Source organism: Styela clava, chromosome 7 (genome assembly GCF_964204865.1).
Source record: "Styela clava chromosome 7, kaStyClav1.hap1.2, whole genome shotgun sequence".
In the NCBI taxonomy this organism is placed as follows: Eukaryota; Metazoa; Chordata; class Ascidiacea; order Stolidobranchia; family Styelidae; genus Styela; species Styela clava.
Window position 1 is genome coordinate 10,286,857 of NC_135256.1, and position 20,821 is coordinate 10,307,677.

The window sequence follows — 20,821 nt, forward strand, 5'->3', positions numbered from 1 at the left end:
GTTTCAATTTTTTGATCGTAGCCGGATTTAATTTAATTTGTATGACGCAGTTATGTGACGTCATAGTGGCGCAATGTGACTTAGGCAGAAATGTGTCTATGGCTTGGGGACATACGCAATTTTGCAACTTGACTATATGCACCAGTCCTGAAAACCAAACAATCCAAAAACGAATGTAATTCCCAGTATCTAAGATGTCGAATCCCCGAAATCGCTAATCTGTTTCAAGTACATTTTTTTATGTTTCAAAATATATATTTGATCAATATAACACGTTCTGCAAACCCACCGAAATTAGACTAAGATTAAAAATAAAGAATAAAACAGCAATGTACCCAATATAAAAGCCAACCACGGTGAATTGGACTCAAACAGTGAATATCACAAGTGCATGCCTCCCTATACTATAGAATAAATTCAAATTTATAAGCGCTAAGCTAGAATCTGAGATGCGAAAACTTGAAAATCTTTCGTCGAGGTTATTTTGCCTTTGTGACGTCAGAATAGTCCTGCGGTAACAACGATAATTCATTATGACGAAACAATTGCACAAATGTGCATGTCATATAAAATCTCCATTTTTATGGGTTTCGGAATTCTTAAAATAAAATCTGAGTTAACAGACAGGTGCGCAGCATTACATAATTACCTATTTTATAAAAAACGTAAAACCGCCAAAAATGACTTACGCAATTCGGTTATTAGCGTGACGATATATAAAGTGCATTTCAGTGAAATGACATAATATATTTTTCTTAAATATCAAACGGGTAAAAAGCAAAACAGAAGGCCAATTCAGCACAATACGTATGTAATAAGCAATCACAGTCTCCAATAATTATTTGAATGACTTCCCTCGATGAATGCTATTATAATACTGGATTGCCTTTTCGTCGAAAAACTGGTTTCCACTGAACAGCCATATAGAGCAACAAAAATCGCTTTTTCGCAAAAATCGCAACAAAGTTTTTTCAATTTTGATTGAATACGTTTGTATTCTTAAACTATAGTGAGCATTCACTCTTCCTACTGTCACTGTATAAATAAATAAATAAAAAAAACAGTTGAAATCGAATGGACACTATCTGTACGCTGTAACTAAAGTTTCCAACATGATTACAGCGACAACGTCGTTACTTCAGAAAACTATAAGCAAAATAAGCCTTTGAGATGCATTCGTCATTTCTCTCCATTCCAGGTTCGTATATGCAATCATGCTTGCATATATCGAGCTATTTCGCAAACGACCATTAATACCACATTTTTCGAAACAAGGCCAAATTATAATCAATGTTTTTTTTTGATTCATGTTAGTATTATTTTCACTTGTTGTGTTACAACGAGTATTTCTTGAATGTTTGACGTATTACTGGGCGTTTTCTTCCTTCTAGTAATATGAAACCGGTTTTCTGCGGCAAACCACTGTAGTTTACTCCGAATTATTTAATAGAAATGAGTTAATGACAATTCGCAAACCTTTTCTATACGAAAAAGTTTTCACCTTAGCGTCATACACATTGCCGCATATTGTAAGAATCTGGTTCCAATAACCGGTTTATATCACCAGTGTCACATGATAAAGAAGAAAATAAAACTCTTATCGAAATATAAATTTGTATACATCTGATTTATGAAAATCAAAGCAAAATCGATGGAAATTTATGTAAAGATGGATTTTATTTCATTTACATTTTCCGGTTCAGATCATTTTGAGCAATTTTAACTACTGATGGCCACCAATAATCTATAACGATATGACTTTGATTTCGATACCTCATCGTTTGACAGTATTCAAGATCCTCATATAAATATGTTCTTATTTCGTGTATGTTCAGCATCCACGATTCGCGTTCGACATCAGTAAATAGTGATTCCCCTTGGACAACGCTGTTCCGAGCTTTTCCTTTATTCATTGGACAAGTTGAACAATAAATTCAAATACATATAAAATATCGAAAACCAAACCGGTTTTCATTGTTTTCGAAAGCGAATTATAAACTTGTTTCGGCGTCACTTTGAACCACAATATATTATAATTGCCGGAGGGATTTATAAATGTTAAAATATCAACATTTCCCACACAAACATAAAATATAAGAGTATTAGCTTTAACCACATAAGCTAGTCTCGTTCCGTATGCAAAATAATGTAAGTGTTGTGTCGACAAGTTGCCTAAATTAACTCAGGGTGTTTATCAACTTGTAGGGTACCTGGCGAAGTTTTATGAGATTCGGAATAACAAGGGAACAACAAGTTCTCTGGCCAAAAACTTGATAAAACATGGTAATTTGGTAGTTCCCGTAGGATAATACTGAATACGGAATAATTGAAATTTCGTATCTTATTTTGTCTGTTACAACAATGTGTGTTTCTAGGTACCGTATAGGCATTCTGTGATTTTACAAAATGGAAATCATGGGGAAATCTGCCACTATACCAATTTAATTGGTTTGTACGCATGGACTACTGAGTTAATGTAGTCATATAATAGGAGATAAGCCATATCACACCTGCTTAAACTATGATTCTTGTACAAATTACTTTCTTAGAAATAAAATATGCTTAACGACGATAGGAAGGACATAATAAAATACTTTCTCCTGCTCTATTTTTATTATTTGAAACAAAGTGGACCTATAGGTTATTTTGTTGTTGTTAGTATTTTTAATGTTGTTGTTGAAAATTTTTCTCAATTTTTTTTTTCTGCGATCCCAATTTTCGTAAAATCTACAGATACTAGCGACCCCACAACGAGAAAAGATCAAAAATCTTCTATTTTATCATCTCGATGAAAACAATGTGTCTTTATTTCGACTGTGAGTTTGGGGTCGTTGGTGTGACGTTGTTGTAGGTAACTGTTTAGTTCAGTGGTTCCCAACCTTTTTTCCCCAGCGGACAAGCAAAATCAATTGAAATGACTGTGTGGAGCGCTACGAAATTATGTATGAAATACAACACGCGGTATATTTTTGTTTAATTAAGGAAGATTATTTAGTTTAGATGTTTAAATACGATCATATTGCAATCCCAGAAATTGTACAGTTTCTTACGAAGGCGATGTGGACAAAAACTGTACATTTATATTTTAGATACTCGCGAGAATTACCATATTGCTTTCGTGACATAGGGAAAGCTGAAAAGTGTAATTACACGGCCAAGGCACCGCCGAGCAATCAGTATCACGCAGGTCAAAACTAGGGATTTGTTCAAAAAGAATTGTTTTAAAACAATTGTTTTGTCTGTTTTGTTCAAAATGGCTGTACTATTTGATTTTTTTGTATTAAATAGGTTGAAGAAAAATGGATGTAAAAACTTGCCAAGCGCTTATTACTTGCAATAAATCCTTCAAAACGCCACAAACATCGATAATGGCTCATGCACACCTTCTCAAGCTGTAGTTCAGTGGTTGGCGCAGTAAAACGCAACCGATGAGCCATTACGTGAACGACCCTGCTGCGATAAAACCATCTTGCGAAAATTGAAATGAGATCGAATGAATGAGTTTGTATGACCGTAAAAAACAAAGTATGATAAGCATAAATTAACCGAACAGTATTAACCGTAACAATGACTTCATTTTGTGAGAAAAATGTCAATACATGACCTCGAAATCCATATTATGGCCTCATAACAGATTAGTTGTGGCGTCTTTGCATCAGAGGACTATTACAATTAACATAGGCTAGGTTAGAGTGTCTCATCGTTCATATTAGTAGATTACCGCCGATATAAGCATAATATTCTTCGTTATCGCAACCCACTCGTTTTGCCGAAGGGCTGCACTTGATCGAATTGCTTTTGTAGTAGGCTCGTGAGCTAATTTTCCTGATTTTTCTTACTCAAAACGTCTTTCTGATATCTCGGCTAAACATTCCGGGTAAAATCTTATGACTTTGGTGGAGATATAAAGTGGCGATAAATGTACGCAATAGTGGTAAAAGTCAAAACAAAAAATGTTACTTACATTTTCCAAATTATAATTCCGGCTGCGTGTGCAGCTGCCAGGATGCAACGTTTTGGCGTAGTTTCGCGGCGATGCAAGATTGCATAGGCAATATTTCAATAAAAAATACAAAAAAATACAGAAAAAATTTGATTTGAAAAAAGCCCTCGTTTTAAAACACGATGTTTTTTTTTAGAATTGATGAAAAACAAAACCTTAGTCAAAACCCAATCACTCATCGAGGCAAGGTTACTTTGAATATTCGGTCTCTAAAGGGAGCAATGGCAGTTAAATAACAAAACAACATATCGTCACGCTAATAACCGAATTGCGTAAGTCATTTTTGGCGATTTTGAGTTTTTATTAAAATAGGTATTTATGTAAGGCTGTCTGTTAACTGGGATTTTATTTTAAGAATTCCGAAACCTATAAAAATGGAGATTTAGTATGACATGCACATTTGTGCAATTGTTTCGTCATAATGAATTATCATGGTTACCGCAGGACTATTGTGACGTCACAAAGGCAAAATAATCTCGGCTAAGTATTTTCCAGTTTTTGCACCTCGGATTCTAGCTTAGCGCGTATTAATTTGAATTTATACTACAGTATAGGAAGACGTGCACTTGTGATATTCACTGTCCGAGTCCAATTCACCTTGGTTGGCTTTTATATTGGGTGCATTGCTGTTATATTCTTTATATTTATTCTCATTCTAATTTCGGTGGGTGTGCAGAACATGTTATATTGAAGAAACATATATTTTTAAATATAAAAAATAATGCAATTGAAACTGATTAGCTATTTTGGGGATTAGACATTGTAGATAGTGAGAATTACATTCGTTTTTGGAATGTTTAGTTTTCAGGACTGGTGCATATAGTAAAGTTGCAAAATTGCGTATGTCCCCAAGTCATAGACACATTTCTGCCTAAGTTACAGTGCGCCATTATGACGTCACTTAACTGCGTCATACAAATTAACTTAAATCCGGCTACGATCAAAAAATTGAACCATGGCAAATTATTGACTCTCAATTGCATAACGATATCATTAGGAAGTTTTTTACGTTTTTCTCAAAACTGCTAAAAATGACTTACGCAATTCGGTTATTAGCGTGACGATATTTACCAAAGAACGACGAACATCTGGTTTGCGGATCAGCCGTTGGGACCACTGGTTCAACCTGCAAGATGATCATCTACTAATTCGGATGTAACCAGATCAAAAAAGCTATATACAGAGAAGTCTAGGCGAGTGTACCACTATCAATCAAATGCATTTATTAATGAACCAGCGCAAGTTTCACTTTCCAACTTTCAAATCCTAGTGACTTGTGTGTGCATGTTCAACAGAAGTTATGCGACCCCGGAAAAATCGCGACGCGACCCAATCCGGGGTCGCGACCCACAGTTTGGGAGCCACTGTTTCAAAAGTTTCATAGGATATCCGCAAATTTATGTCAACAAATTCTCACTACAATAGTACTAGTTGATACCTCGGAAGAAAAAAACGTGTTGCGTTCAATCATAGAATACTAAAGACAGCTATCAAGTGCTCAAACAATTTGAATTAAGCAGATATAATTCGTGTTTGTTTTATGTATAAGTGATAGTCATAACAGTGATGGAATATAACGGTTTTCATTTGGTGATTGTATCGTGAAGTAAATACAACATGAATTCTCCTTGGTCTGTAGGTACCATATGTCCTGCATCAAGAACCCACCAGAATGAGAAGTTATCGATTTCTTTTGAAAATCCACCAGTGTCAACACCTGCATGGAAAGAGTTCATTCGGGTACGACTTTTAAAACCAGAGGAACATGCAGGGTTGAAATACTATACGGGAATTTAATAGTAATTTACATATACCACATCTTTTGCTTAATACAAATTCTCTTTTGTTAAAATGTCGGGCAGCTTTGAGATGCGTCATTAAGCACTTTCATATATAAAGTATGATTGTATGTGTCACGTGGTTATATTGCCACCATGAGTAAAATGTGCAAAAACGAAATGATAGTTGCACCTGCTGTATAATATCTTGGTTTCCATTTAGAATTATTAAATTCCTCAGTTTTATCCCATTGTAGTTTGGCAAGCCATAATTCCTGACCTAAAAAGTAGGGAAAATATAAAATTATTTTATACGGCTTCAATCATTAAATTATATTTCTTTAATAATATAAATTTTCTACCTGGCGTGTCAACAATAAGATCCAACATTCCATTGTACACAACAACTTTTATTCCATCGGCGATATTTGCATCAACTATTAAAAAAAATTATAGTTTTTAAAAGTGGTTAACATTGATATGCTTTGTGAATACCTCCCTCTTAACATGTAAAATCTCATAAAATCTACAAATTGTCATCAAAATAAAAAAGCATACTTCAATTTTTTTTTCAAATTTTCTGGATATCTTGGACCTGGACCGTGCGGGATGAGTTAATTTGCGCAATATGCTCTTTTTGTATTAGGGCCGAATTCTGACAATTGTTTATCACCCGAAATAGCAATTTATTGCGAATACCAATAAAGTTTTGCAATTCTCGATATCGCCAATACATATATCGATCAGTACATCTCTGAAATAAAAAGTTAACAACGTTACACTAACCAATATCAATCGTTGGTTTCATGAAGTCTCCCGTCATTGCGTCCCAGACAAATCCAGATTGACCGCCCCAAATAACGTCTTCAGGAATAATTCCAAGATAATCCTTGAAATAACCATTCATCAGATCATCAAGGGAATACTCAGCAAATGGTGCAACATGATGATCAAATAGATGACCTGAAAACGTTTTATTTACAAGTGGAAATACCTGGGTGTCGATAATATTATCTATGCTGATGTGTACGAGTGTGTGTAATTATAGATATATTTTGCTGAACATTAAAATGCTTACCAACATTTCCTTTCAAACCGAAGTAAGTTGAGTTTTTCAAGGATTTGACCGTTGATACTGCGTGATGAGGGTATAGGATGTTGTAAAAATTGACATTGTCGGCTGCTACAAGTATCTAAATTACATAGTTCATGTGAACATCTTGTCTTAGATAAAAAAAAAATGACTATACTGCAAAACTTTTTATTGTGCTGGAAACACTAGACTGTCGTTCTCTGGGTAGTAGAGTTAAAAACTGGAGTCGCTTTGGAGTTTGGAAATGTACAATTTCCTTTCGGATGATTGATATTTTTTTTTTCGTACTGTTCTTGTATTTTATGATTATTTGAAAAATGTGTTAACGATTTTTGTCAGCACATGACCAAACATCGCGGAGAGGGTAATTGGAAGTAAACCAAAATTTCCCCAAATCTTACCGCTATTTCTGTTGCATACCACAGATTGGTTGCTCGTTCCCAATTTCCATTGTTTACTGCTTGTTGTGTTGCGTCGGCAAAGCTTTGAACTTGCTCGAAACCATGTTTATCCAATAGTGACTGTAAGAGCCAATTTATTTATTAATTAACATTGGCAAATATGAAAAAAATTCCAAAGATAAAATACGAGTATATCGAAAATGAATTTGACACTTGATGATACATCCTTAATCTGTGGAAAATAGAAGAATGAAGTCAGAGAGAAATAGACGGAAGTTTTGGATGTATCTCTCAGTCTACGTTTTGTTTTCTCATTTCTTAAAACCCCCTGGTTGATTAAAAACTGAACACCTAATACCATCTGACCACTAATTTTGAGCGTCCATTCAAACAACCAAAATGCATATGAAAGTATCACAATATGTAGAAATGTTACGATACAATTACTCACTGCTTGGTACAGGTAAGGTGCCCAAGTAATTACTGAATCTATTGGAGAAATCCATGCATCGCCGAGACCAACGCCTTTGAAGTTGGATTCTAATGTTCCTGCATTGATTGCCTAGATAGAAAATAATTAAACATTGAATTACAAAATAATGGATTGTAAATGACACGAAGACAAACCAAATAGGATACTAAAATGTTTAGTTGATTATTAAAACACAACGAAATTAAAGCGTTTAGAAATTGGGCAATAAAAAACATGTAGCGTAATTTTAAAACTTGTGTGAAGAAATATTACTCTCATTTTGCTCAAATAGGAAAATGTTTAAAATATTTCTATGAACTCATAACAGATTTTTTCGTTTATACATTTATAACATGTACCACACCTAGTGCCGTTGGAAGAACAGGAAAGGCTAAAATCGTTAATGTAACTAATCAATCCACAACATACCTTTACAATTTCTCGTCCGAAGACTGCCGCCATTTTTCCTCCATAAGATTCACAGAATATGTACAGAGGATTATCCTAAAATACAAAATAAAAATATCCAAATACCTAAAATAATATCAAGTATATTTAAACAAACATAGTACCTGTAGACCAGTTTCTGCGTAGAAACCTCTGAGCAACGAAACTAAATCAACTCCTACTTCGTCGATATTTGTAGCATATGTTCCACCTTCCCTAACATAGCTGAATTGAAAAAAAAAACTTTAGTTGAATTGAACACAACCTTAAATTTATGACCAGCAAATATTTATTCAAAATATACAAAATTGTAAGCAAACTTGAAAATTTATTGGGCCACAATAGGGCAGATATTGAAATTATGTGAAAAGTGATGGATTTTTTAAATTTGGAAAAAATAATTGAAATTCGTATAAAAAGAGCAATCGATTATTATATTTGCCTTCGAAGGTTGTTTTGCTACATTGAAATAAAACATTGAAAACCAAGAACGTTAACAATTCTCATACTTATGGCATAATACACGGGTTAATTTTGTACCTGTAACCGCTTCCAACCGGATTGTCAATAAATAAGACATGACCTAATCCAGTCCATGATGTTGGTCTTCGAGTCAGGTTTAAATAAAGCGGCCCAAGTTCCTCAAAATTACCATATCCAGTAGAAGATGCTCCCGGTCCGCCCTGTCGAAATTTTTATATTTATTCAATTAAATATAAATATGCATTTTTATTCAAGTAATAATATAATAATTTTTAAGCAAGAGATTTTTTCATCGAGATACGTAGGGTGAATGTTTTTTATCGATGGGCAAAGTATTACAATCAATAGAGCCAAATTTTTCCTACCACTTGTCCTAATGAGTCAACTGTGCCTGTCATTAAGACATAACCAAAATCACCACAAAAAATGTCGTACGAGCGAATAGCTAAAGCACGCCCAACGCACAACAACTACCAAAATTCACGAATAATGGTTGGTATGTACTCCCGCTCCAACAAAATCATGTACGCTGAAAAGGGGTATGGAATATACCGGTCTATCACGCATCTTTCAATACAGTTCAAGGATGATGGAAGTAACATAAAATATATCTTCTATTTCTGATTAGAGTTACATATAAAGCTAGAACGCACGTTGACATGTGATATTAGAAATGAAACACCTCACCTGTAACCAAACCACAACGGGTACTTCGTTTAACGGAGTAAGATAATCAGGTGCAAATGATTCGTCTTGATAATACAGAAGCCAAAACATAAATGCGTTTGGTCTTATTTCAACATATCCACAAGCAGTTTCAATGTCATCCATGGGATCTTGTGATCGGCAAAATTTGACTCCTGAAATGAAACGTGGTGCATATCGTGAAAGGTAAGATGTTTGTGCATGATTCGCACAGTAAGAAGCCAGAAAGTATAACCCATAATTCGAATATTTTTCGAAGACCCAACTGAACATGTTTTATTCAATTTATGGATCACTAAATGTGAGTTTTGTAATTTTTAGGACAATGTTGATGAGACTAGACAACAATTATAAATTTACGTAAGTGAATATTATATATACAGTTTAACACGTTCAGCTGTCACTGGTGTACAGTGAGTCCAAACAGGATACATCTGGTATTGGGAATGTTACATAATTTTGAAACTTTCTATGATGTTTTATTACGTGGATCTTCATTCTTGGCTTGGCATTATTCTCACCTGATATCATCAATAGAGAAAGTATGACAGACTGCACACCCGTCTTCATTTTAATCTTTAATAGTCGTGACCACTAATAAAATTAAAATCCTATTTTAACTTGACCTAATTCAAAAAAGCAAAGCAATCGGACACTTAAATCCAAGACAAAATAATTCGTTCGAAGCAAAGTGGTCATTGCCAAAATACTGAAATGAACCAATTATATGAATTGAATAAAACAGCATCGTTAGCATACGATAAGTTTTCCAAAGGAATGGAAAACATGGAATGATGTTTTGAACAAAAAAATTTCTTCACTCTCACACGAACATCTGACTCGTTCAAATTTTTCCACATCTTGCTGGCGAACTCGGCGTGGATCTGAAGTTTTTATTGAGTGAAAATTATGTATAGATTGCAGGTCGTCGATTGCACGCCGTTTTAATTTTAAATCTAACCACTAAAATTGTTTTAAATAAAACTGCTATACAACATATTACTAGTGAGGTGGCATACTATCGCCCTGTTGAAACACCTTTGATGCCACACAACTAATAAAGCTTTGTTCAAACTCCACCCAACGCAATCTTAATTATCAGTAATTTGCTATTGGAATCATCTTATTCAGAAATACAAAATATTGATACCTAGCTTGCTGATGTAGTTTACAACCGATCATGAGGCATTTCGCTGAAAAGTACAAACTGCACTCGTGTTTGATTACACATCAATGATTGATTATGTTTAGGCGTGCATATCAAGACATATGAGTTAGAGACTATCGTGCCATGACTTGCTTGTTTGGTCAGGCTGGAGAGAAATATTGACAGAAATAAATACCTCAACAAGTGGCATCTGAGAAATGTTATTTATGATTCGACTTCCAATCTTGGTTTTCAAAAGTATATGCTTCCATGAATAATACATCGTCTCTGAATCCACAACCCCAGCGGAAGGACCAAGCTAACATTGGCTCACCAACAAAATCAGTCCCAATGCTTCAATGTTTAATCAAGTATGCATAACTGGTGTTTTTATATCTGGTAGTATATTAGTCGAATGAAACTTTCCGTTGGATGATCTAATGATGTAAGGGTTTGCGGAAATAATTTCTAGGCTTTAGGAGGATTATGTTATCGCGGCATAAATTTTTTTTTTGCTCAATAACGTATCGAGCAAATAGAAACTCGGATTACAGGAATATCACTAGGTATCACCCACTCTCGTAGCAATGCTGAAACATTGAAATTTACGCATTGGTAACTAAATGAAATCTGTTCATGAAATTAAATAAAGAGATTGGCCTATCGCGTGTTATGCAATCATAAACGTACCCGTCTCACTTACTTAATTTATGGTATCAAAGTTTGGTTATTGCGAATCACTCACGACAAATATTTGTTGTGCAATTTGACGCATTGTGGCCTCAGGTTGTCATTAATTGTCAGTTTGTTCAGCGATAGGACTAATGTTGTGTGTCATCTTGTGTCAAACGCATTATGTTGCGGACAAAAATTACAACCGAGTATGTTGCAAGTCATCCTGCTTGTAAGTTAAGGCGCGTTTTCGTCAACAATGACGGAGTTCAGAAAGATTCTTCAAAAGTTATATTAGTACTTGTCGTTAATTTATCTTTCTTTTATAATTTGGATTCTGTAATTGTTTTCGGTAAAACATGTGTATTCAAAATGAAAAAGAGCTTGAAAAAGGATATATATATATATATAAAACCAAAGTGACAGGCATTTTTAACTGTTTTATTTATCCTGATAAGCAATACGGAGTTCCGTTAGTGGTATTGTACGATATTACTATATAATTATTTCAAGAGATTGTAGGAATCATAAGGTATATTTGTTGCATTTCATTTCGTATTTCTCCAGAACATAGAATTGTTTATTTTGTTGGCAAACTTGAAGACAATACCATGTCAAGCAAGGCGGACAATGAAAACAAGGTAAGAATAGAAATTACTTTTTAAAATATGTTGCACCAATTTAGCAAAACGATATGGGTCAATTTCGTGTCCATTAAAACTAATAAATAGCCTTTGACAGACTGATCTGCTATATAAAAATTGATTCGTTGACTTCATCCCTCGGTTAGAACTCACCGAGTTTAGAATTTTTTTCTAAATACATTTAATCCGATATTATAACTCAGGAAAGGGATCAGAATGACGAAGATAGCGACGTGAAAAAGAGCGGAAGCAGCAAGACCACCCTGATTATATCTGGTGTAGTTGCTGCCGTTGCTGCTCTGGTGTTGGTCATTGTTCTACCAATATATTTTACTAATAATGGTGAGATGTTATAAATGATTTGGTATTCGGGAATAATTATTATCTGATTAACACGTACATGCTTTAATAAGCAGAAACCAAATGCAATTTTCTGACAGCATTAGAATATTAAAGTTTGAAAAAATAATGTGTATAAATTGGGGTCATATGTTAGCTTGGCCAAATCAAGTGATGAGTGCATGTAAAACAAATATAATATCAAGAAATTAATGGCCACAGAAGTATCACGCAAATTATCTAACTGAATGAGCTCACATAACTTAGAAAATGAGTAATATAGCAACCCGACGAACGAATCGATGATCCTTAACAGCAAGCATCTTAATAGAGGAAGCACTGGAGATAAAGAGAGAGAGAAATGTGCTTCATATATGATTTTTAGAATTCCAAACTAGCTAAACCAATTTTTCTTCTTCAGACGATACTATACCAGTGACTGAGCCCAACAGCATTATAACTGAGCCACATGTACACAGTCCGTTAGATCATGCAATGGAAGATATTGAAACAGACAGTGGCTATGTCAAAGTCCGAGACAGTGCATTCATGTATTGGTTGTTTTATTACCAAGACGATAACTTTGCACCACAAGGAATGGCCAAACTCGAAAATACTCCTATCGTTATGTGGCTTCAGGTAAGGGTTTTTCCTGATTGTTGCTTAACATCAAAAGCACAATTAACCGTGCAAACCTCTGCTCGACTTATTCAAAGCTGGGGAAGTTCATAAGATTAAAGACTTGATGCGTCATTACTAATCAGGACGGTTTTTGTCAGGTGTTTGCAGTTGTACGGTTCCACACGAACCCGTTCTTAAATTGTCGTGAAAATCAGCGAACCCGTTTTTAGTTTTTGTTTTAGACGCTAGAGTCTAACGCAGCGTTTCCCAACCTTTTTCGATCGCGGACTATTTTCTTACCGGAAAAAGCCTTTGCGGACTCAACGTGCGTTTATTGCAAATGTACTCTGCGTGAAGGAGTAATAAAACCAAACAGAACAGAATTTTAACGAATTTCAAAATCGGAAATTCGCCACAATTGCGCGTATGTTGATAGAGTCAACTTTTTTAGTGTAGGAATGCCCTTTTCTGTCGCATAATATGACAATGCGTGGACACGAAAATGCGTGGCAAAGTGCCCGATTATATGTTGTTTTGATTCGTATTTTTGTGGATTAGATAAATCTGAGCTGTTTGTATGACACTTACGGCGCTCCAGTACTGTGCGTATCAATGTGGAGGCAGTAAAGCAAAGAATCCCAAGGAAAAATGCCCTGATACGGATACTACAGTATAGCACCCGAAATTTTGCGATTTGCAATGTCTAAAAAAGCGTTTTTAATCGGTCGAGGACCATCATATAACTTAACTTATGGTGTTTTCCATTTTATTTTTAGTATTTTGTATTGTCGCTTTTCAATTTAAAAAATTTAGGTTGCCACCATTTACACCTACCAGAAAAGAAAATTATTCCTCGTTGTTCAAGCTCTGAGATATCTGTTAGATCTATCCATGCACGCGTTTACCGACTCATATTTTCGTCGGAAATCCGCAAGTGAGTTGTGAACTCCAATCGTTTGATTAAGCGACGCGCAAGTGGCCTGTCCCGTCACCTGTTACCAATTTACGAATAGTAAATTGCTATTCTAATAGTTGAATATTCGAATATATGCCCAGCCCTACTCAGTACTAGAGATGTACCGATACCACTTTTGTCGCCGATACCGATACCGATCCGATATCAGCTAAAAAAAAACGATACGGATACCGATATGCCGATACTACAGAAAGGCCGATACTACCGATATTCCGATACCGATACTATGTAAATATTACTTAATTAGGTGTGCTGTGTAGGGCAGACGGGTTAAAAAAATGGTTATTGAGCGTTGTTCGTAGTACACATTATTTCAGATCGAAATAAAGATATATCACATAATATGAAATTAATGTTTGGTGTTTGCTTTAACTGATTAAGATACACTGTACAGTGACGCTAGTAATCTCGGTGTTCAATTAGAAAACTCATAAGCCGGGATGTCCAATTTGAATTTAATGTTAATATCGCGACCTTCGAATGTCGTTAACCGTGTTTAAAAGAATATCGAATATCTCCCACACATTCTAGAGCCGCCGTCCTACGTTCAAATTAAAAGCATTTTTCAAATATTTTATTTCGTGGCTAATCGAAATCGTCGACGCAATAAGTGAAAGCCAACATGAAAGAATATCAATCAGCACCGACCAAAAGAAGGCCTACATATAACCGTCGAGGATGCTTTTTTACTTTACTATTTTATATTATTATACAATTGTCATCATATATTTTGAGACAGTCTAGGACTCTAGGCCCTCTGGGGCTAGGCGGTCATGTCAATATATCTATAAAGAAATTGTTTGGTAAAAATTAATATCTGCGTAGAGGGATAATTGTGTCGGAATTTAGTTTATCGATGTCGTCGGACTAAATGACACTCGTACTTGACGACAAACAGTCAGAATTTATATCCGTGCCAAAAGTCCATGTGCCGTTAATAAGGACCCCAATTCCACTGTATGATTTAAAACTGGGCGCCTAATTGCTTTTTGTTATGTGCCGTGTTGATATATTTCTTCATAATTACTATGTAATATTTAAAATGTCAATATAAAAATTTGACAGCGAAAATAGCTAAAAATACGTGAATCCTATTCTCTCGCGGGGGTAGGGACATGTATGGCTCATAGCTCACGATCTCTCCAGACAAAAAATAAATTAAAAAGTAGTATTCCAACTTATCTTTTAAAACATTCTGGACCATATCAAAAAGGTAAATATGTCGGAAATATCGGCCTTAATCTAACCGATACCGATACATGGCCGATACCGAAAAAATGGCCGATATTGCCGATACCGATACCCGATACCGATACATCGGTACATCTCTACTCAGTACCCAGTAATTATTGACTCGATTAATGGTATATGAATAAATTTGCTTTTTATATTTCATGTAACTTGTAACCTAAATCGTATCTTTGCTAATGGTCAAGTTTCGCAAAAACGTTTGCGGCCCGCAGTGAATTTCTGGCTCATTGCGGACTCATTCCAACGAACCACGGACTCATTTGAGACCGCGGACTCGGGTTGGGAAACACTGGTATAACGGTTAGTAGACGATTGCAGCAAATGGGCAACGTGCACTGCAATTGACTACTGGCGTTATAGTCGACGTTGATAAAGTTATGTATTAAATATACGCTCAGCTTACGTTGTGACATGCATATATTTCCGGGGATGAGGAAACCCGTTGTTACTATATTCGATACAAAAGAAAAAAATTTGTAACGTTTTAAAGAAACAATATCTGTTAACGTTTATATTTCAAATTTTATTCACATTTACTTGTTAATATGCAGCTTGCAAACACTATAATTATTTTTTTTAAATAATTTTGTCCAAAGGGTGGACCTGGAGCGGCTTCAACAGGTTATGGTTTATTTGAAGAAATTGGGCCCCTTGATCTGAATTACAACAGAAGAAACGCATCATGGACAGGATTAGCTCATCTGCTTTTTGTTGATCAACCCGTAGGAGTGGGATATAGGTAGGTCAAAGCGAGTGAATTAACGAATAATGCAGCATCATATCCGAAATTGACTTAAGTTTTACAATCTTAAGAAATGAACGAATTTATTTGTTACTAGTCTGTAGATTTGAGAATTTGAAAATAAATGCAAAAATTACGAGTACAGTAGATCGTGATTTTGATTGCATCTCCGGTCAAAACAGCGGTCAATCAGCATATCAGTCCCATATATAAAGCTAGATAACTCAATCATATTGTCATATCTTGCCTTAAAAGAATGTAAAATGATAATTAACTTTTTCAAATGATGTTTAATTTGATGTTCTTATCAGCTATGTTACTGACAACAACGCTTATGCGACGGATTTCAATCAGGCTGGGTTGGATTTGGTAACTCTTCTGCACGGGTTTTACTCAGAAAAACCTGAATTACAGGTAATGAAAATACTGTAAAATATTACTTTGATATTGTATTAATAAAACAAGTGGACATTTCCTAAAATTTATTTACACGTAATGAATCAGCTATTATTTTCCGATACAATGTGAAAAAGATTATTGAAACAATTGGTGTACTTCAATTTTGCTGCCTCTGCGTTGAAAAAGACATTACAGATTATATGCTTTAGAAAAAGTTACTGTTTTGAAATACCACGGAAAAATTAGCTTGTTTCTATAAAAGCTAAGCCAAAAAACAGTTACTACATTTATATGCATTCTATCTGTAAGTCATCGTATCAATATACCAAAAAAATAAATAAACGTATACAATTTATGAAATTATCAATTGAATTTAAATATTCAGAATAATCCTCTCTACATTTTCTGTCAATCTTACGGAGGAAAATTTGCTGTAGCTGCGGCTAATCATATCATAAAGGTATGCCATTATGATTGTAATATGTAGTACATTCATCAGTGTAGTCTTTAGTACTTCTTAGTATGCTTTATACTCATGAAGAATATTTTAGTGAAATAATATGCCTTATTGCTGATATTCAATTATCTAAATTTTATTTCGCAAAATTAAAAAATATGAATATTTTGAATCAAAGCAATTGTAATATAAATCAAACCGCTTTGGACAACGTGATTTTGCTTTTCAACAGAACTCCATTTCCATTCAGTCCAGTGGCGTAGCATCCACCCCCGCAACCCCCGCGGTCGAGGGAGGGCTCTCAGCGCAAACGGCCCAAGCGGTTAGAATTTAGAAATTTGAACCGCAAAACCAAAAGCTGCATTGCAAAACCAGTAACGCACATCTTTTAACGTTGATGTTAGTTCTGCTCAAATCGTTTTGTAACGTAACAATGCCAGGGAGTCGTCGATTTTCGGCGTTTTGTGGTTTGATCGCACCGGCAAAATTACGAAGGCTGTCAGAATGATGTCGAAAGCAAAAACTCTCAGTGGCGCACAGAAACGCAGAAAAAGGGCAGAAGAGGAAGCACGTATGAAAAAATTAAAGTAACCAGGATAAACGGCAAATTTTAGGTTACCATTGCCTTTTATTAGAGACATGTTATGCTTTTTGACGAAATAAAAAAAAGCGTTGTTTTAGCTTATGTCCGAGAGTTTTTAGGTTCATTTCCACGAAATATTTTTGCGGGGGGGGGGGGGGGGGGGGTTGACACGAGAGTCTTGCTACGCCACTGATTCAGTCCGACTTTCAAATGCCAATTAAAGAGAATCATTTCCATTAAATATTAAATTTTATCAAAATTATTCACAATTGATTATTCGTATCCATCAATCTGTCTAAACTCTAAACAAAAATGCTTAGTTTAATTTTGAAAATTATTTCTTTTTGCAGGAAATAGAAGGTGGAACGTTGAATATCAATTTTGGTGGAATCGGACTTGGTTCCGCATATATTTCTCCCATTGATTCATTGCTGTCTTGGGGAGATTATCTACATCATTGGGTATGTTTCAATGCACGATTTTACCACATCGTCTGCCAATAAATATTACATGGTATTCTGTTTTGAATACTCTTTATGTTATAGCATATACCAAAAAGTAACATTTGATATGGCTGAAGACAACGATTCTGAATCAAGACTGAGTTACTGTTAAATATCACATATCGTCCGTCATTGGTGCTTCCCATGCTAAGATAGTAGTTATAGGATCAACCATATACTGATGATGAGAAACAATACCAACAGAAAAAAGCTATGGAGTAATTTTTAAAAATTATCAAAATTGAAAGTCTCACGAAGAGCCAGGTGAAAATTTGACGAACGGTTCAAGTAATAGTTTTCTTTAAGACTTCCCCATCTTAAGAGTTCCACTTTCCACATTGCCTCACTTCACTTCATGTCCGATAGCAGTTTCATATTTTTTCAGTCCTTGTTAGATCAACAAGGACGAGAAGAGGTGAATGCAAACGCCTTGCTAGCTAAAGAAGCCATCGACAATGGCAAATGGCTAGAAGCATATAACATAAAAATGGAAACACAAGCTATGGTAAGTTGAAATGTTATATTTCGTTTGATTCATGCTGTAAAAAGTTTCATTTATCAACATTATTGGACACGAAATGGACCTATATATCGCGTTAATATAATGTTGTTGTGGCGAAAAAAATCGCTTTCTCTTTAACTACTGGACCAATTGCTTTGGAATTTTCTGTGATTGAATAAAACTTGTTGTTATCCCCAGAAGGCTATTATTTTCATTCATTTCAAAAATATCTGTGGGCTCTATGACATTCGTTTTTCACTTTCAAATGTTGTGTGGTGACGTCATGCCGTCGTCACATCTCAGTGATCTGGTGATCAGACTACCGGTACTGTAAAAGATTTGATAATTCGTTCTGGTTTTCGTGTCCATAGATTTGTGCATTGCTTTTATGTTTTTGTAAGCCATGGGATTCGACACGATATTCAGTCACTGTGTTGCATTTGGTAAACAAATCTAAAATTGTTTAAATCACAGGCCGTGGATCTCACTGACAACGTAGATGTAACCAATATTTTGTACCCGCATTATCCTCCAACGGAAACTGATCCCTATAATCAACTAATGAACAACGAAATGCTTGGATATCTTGGAAATATTCCAGAAAATGTGGAATGGGGATCCCAACGAAGTGCAGTCGAAGAAGCCATGAAGGAAGATATTATGAAACCAGTTGTAGATTTGGGTAAGATAAAACAAACATATAGTCAGTAGGCTATATGTTTGTGCTATCGTACCCATTTAGTATATACATGAATAATTTTATTATACTGTCTGATATGCATAACTCATTTGAAGTATACAAGATTTACAGCAATTTGACAATACTAATTATAGAAAAACGAAGCAATTTCGGTTCTAACAACATATCCCGGTAACATCAAAATTTATATTTTATAATGTTCATATTTGAAATCCAAGCCGTTCTCACTCTGATATTTAACAGAGACGATTATCACGGGAGATCCTGCATCACAAAAAATAAACTGTATTTAAAATAGGTTTTCTTTGCTTGATATATTTTTCTCAATTCCGTTCTTATTCAATTTCTTTCTAGTTGACTCTTTACTAGAAGAGGGAATACACGTAGCGGTATATAACGGGATGTTGGATATGATTGTGAGCACACCAGGTTTGTCCCAGTTTGATTTATATATATATTAATATATGTGCTTTCTGTGGCCACGTAACGCCATGACAAGCGGCCGATGACAATTGGTGAGCAACTAAGTCTTTAAATTTTAAAAAGAACCGGAACTTTTGCGGTGTGTTAAGGTTCAGTCAATTTATTAAGCTATCGAGAAGAGATTGACATGAGCTGAATCTTGAAATCCAGATTGCACTGCTTACATTAAGTTGGGGCGCGCTGACGACCCGCCGCATGATATTTAGCGAAGTTTTTAATCATTTATCATAAAATAATGATATACATATTTTCAGGACAAGAAATGTGGCTCGATAAATTAACTTGGAGCAACATGCATACATTTAATGGAAAAAGGTGGACGCCAGAGCACTATGTGAACGGTATGTATTTTTGACGTTAATAGCATATACCAAACATATTCAGAAGTCATTCGATTGCGGACCAGAAAAAAATATGATGCATGTGCAAGATACAATCTAAATAGAAAGTTAGAATGACTAATTCAAGCACTTTCTCAAATCAAAATCCAAGAAACCGAACATGCAGAATTAACATGCATTTAGCCCACCTTATCAGAAAACAAACAGCAATGTCCAAATATATGAAGTCCATATGAAGTCTATATGAAGTTGCGATAAGTCGAATGTTTTTGGAATATTGTTGAAAAAAGATTCCTATGTTGGTGTACAGATAAATTTTATATACACGAAAAAATGGACTTTTTGACTTAATTATTACCTATTATGTAGACCTTTTGAAATAAATATATTTTTAGGTGACACAGGAGGATTTTCAAAACAAGTTGGAAACTTTTATTTCTGGTGGATAATTGACGCAGGACACAGCATACCAGTTGATCAGCCGGATTTTATGCTTTACGTCTTATACAAAATATTAAGTGCAGTTTGAATATTACGAGATTGCAATATATTAAATGATATAATTTGTAACAGTTTATGACATATTTATGTCATAATATGTTAGACATATTTCAAGTGTTTCAATTCAATAAACTGAATCTTAGATTAACAGAAAAAAGTTACCGGAACATTTTCATTCTAAACTAGATTGTGACTTTGTATTCAGTAATTAAGTTTTTGATAAGAATAATTTTGTATGGTGCAAATTTTTATCTGACTTTCAGAATCGCCATTGTTGGAGTAATTTTTATAGAAATAAGCTATAAATACAGGAATTTCAACCAAAGTGTGAATTTATTATGATATGAAATAACTTCGCATTTATATATATTGTTTTCATTAGCTTGTTTGCATTTTGGTCTGCCTCAACCAACCAAAAGTCACGGGTAAGCAATTCAACAACAACACAAAATCTAAACTTTTTCTGTAATTGCTTATCAAAGAGCGTTTCAATCATGCATATATAATATATATGATAAATCAGAGTATATAAGTTTAGTGGAACAAACAAATTGAAGCGAAATTTTTCTCTTGAATAC

At 34.7% G+C, this 20,821-nt stretch overlaps 2 protein-coding genes across 2 annotated transcripts; one reads left to right on the forward strand and one right to left on the reverse strand.

The window, feature by feature from the left end:
* Positions 1-5,529: 5,529 nt before the first annotated feature.
* Positions 5,530-10,021, reverse strand: LOC120328403 (retinoid-inducible serine carboxypeptidase-like). Its single transcript, XM_039394872.2, has 12 exons — positions 9,904-10,021; positions 9,365-9,537; positions 8,735-8,877; positions 8,320-8,419; positions 8,177-8,251; positions 7,727-7,837; positions 7,276-7,395; positions 6,860-6,974; positions 6,568-6,744; positions 6,144-6,218; positions 5,975-6,061; positions 5,530-5,720 (listed from the first exon to the last, which is right to left on the reverse strand). The coding sequence occupies exons 1-12, from the start codon at positions 9,950-9,952 to the stop codon at positions 5,587-5,589; spliced, it is 1,359 nt and encodes a 452-aa protein (XP_039250806.1). The 5' UTR covers positions 9,953-10,021; the 3' UTR covers positions 5,530-5,586.
* A 1,699-nt stretch (positions 10,022-11,720) lies between these two features.
* On the forward strand, positions 11,721-20,658 carry LOC120328582 (retinoid-inducible serine carboxypeptidase-like). The gene is made up of 12 exons (XM_039395112.2): positions 11,721-11,842; positions 12,049-12,187; positions 12,606-12,823; positions 15,629-15,771; positions 16,086-16,188; positions 16,559-16,633; positions 17,564-17,674; positions 18,102-18,221; positions 18,693-18,900; positions 19,273-19,347; positions 19,656-19,742; positions 20,138-20,658. Exons 1-12 carry the CDS (start codon positions 11,813-11,815, stop codon positions 20,269-20,271), a joined length of 1,443 nt encoding a protein of 480 aa, XP_039251046.2. The 5' UTR covers positions 11,721-11,812; the 3' UTR covers positions 20,272-20,658.
* Positions 20,659-20,821: the final 163 nt, after the last annotated feature.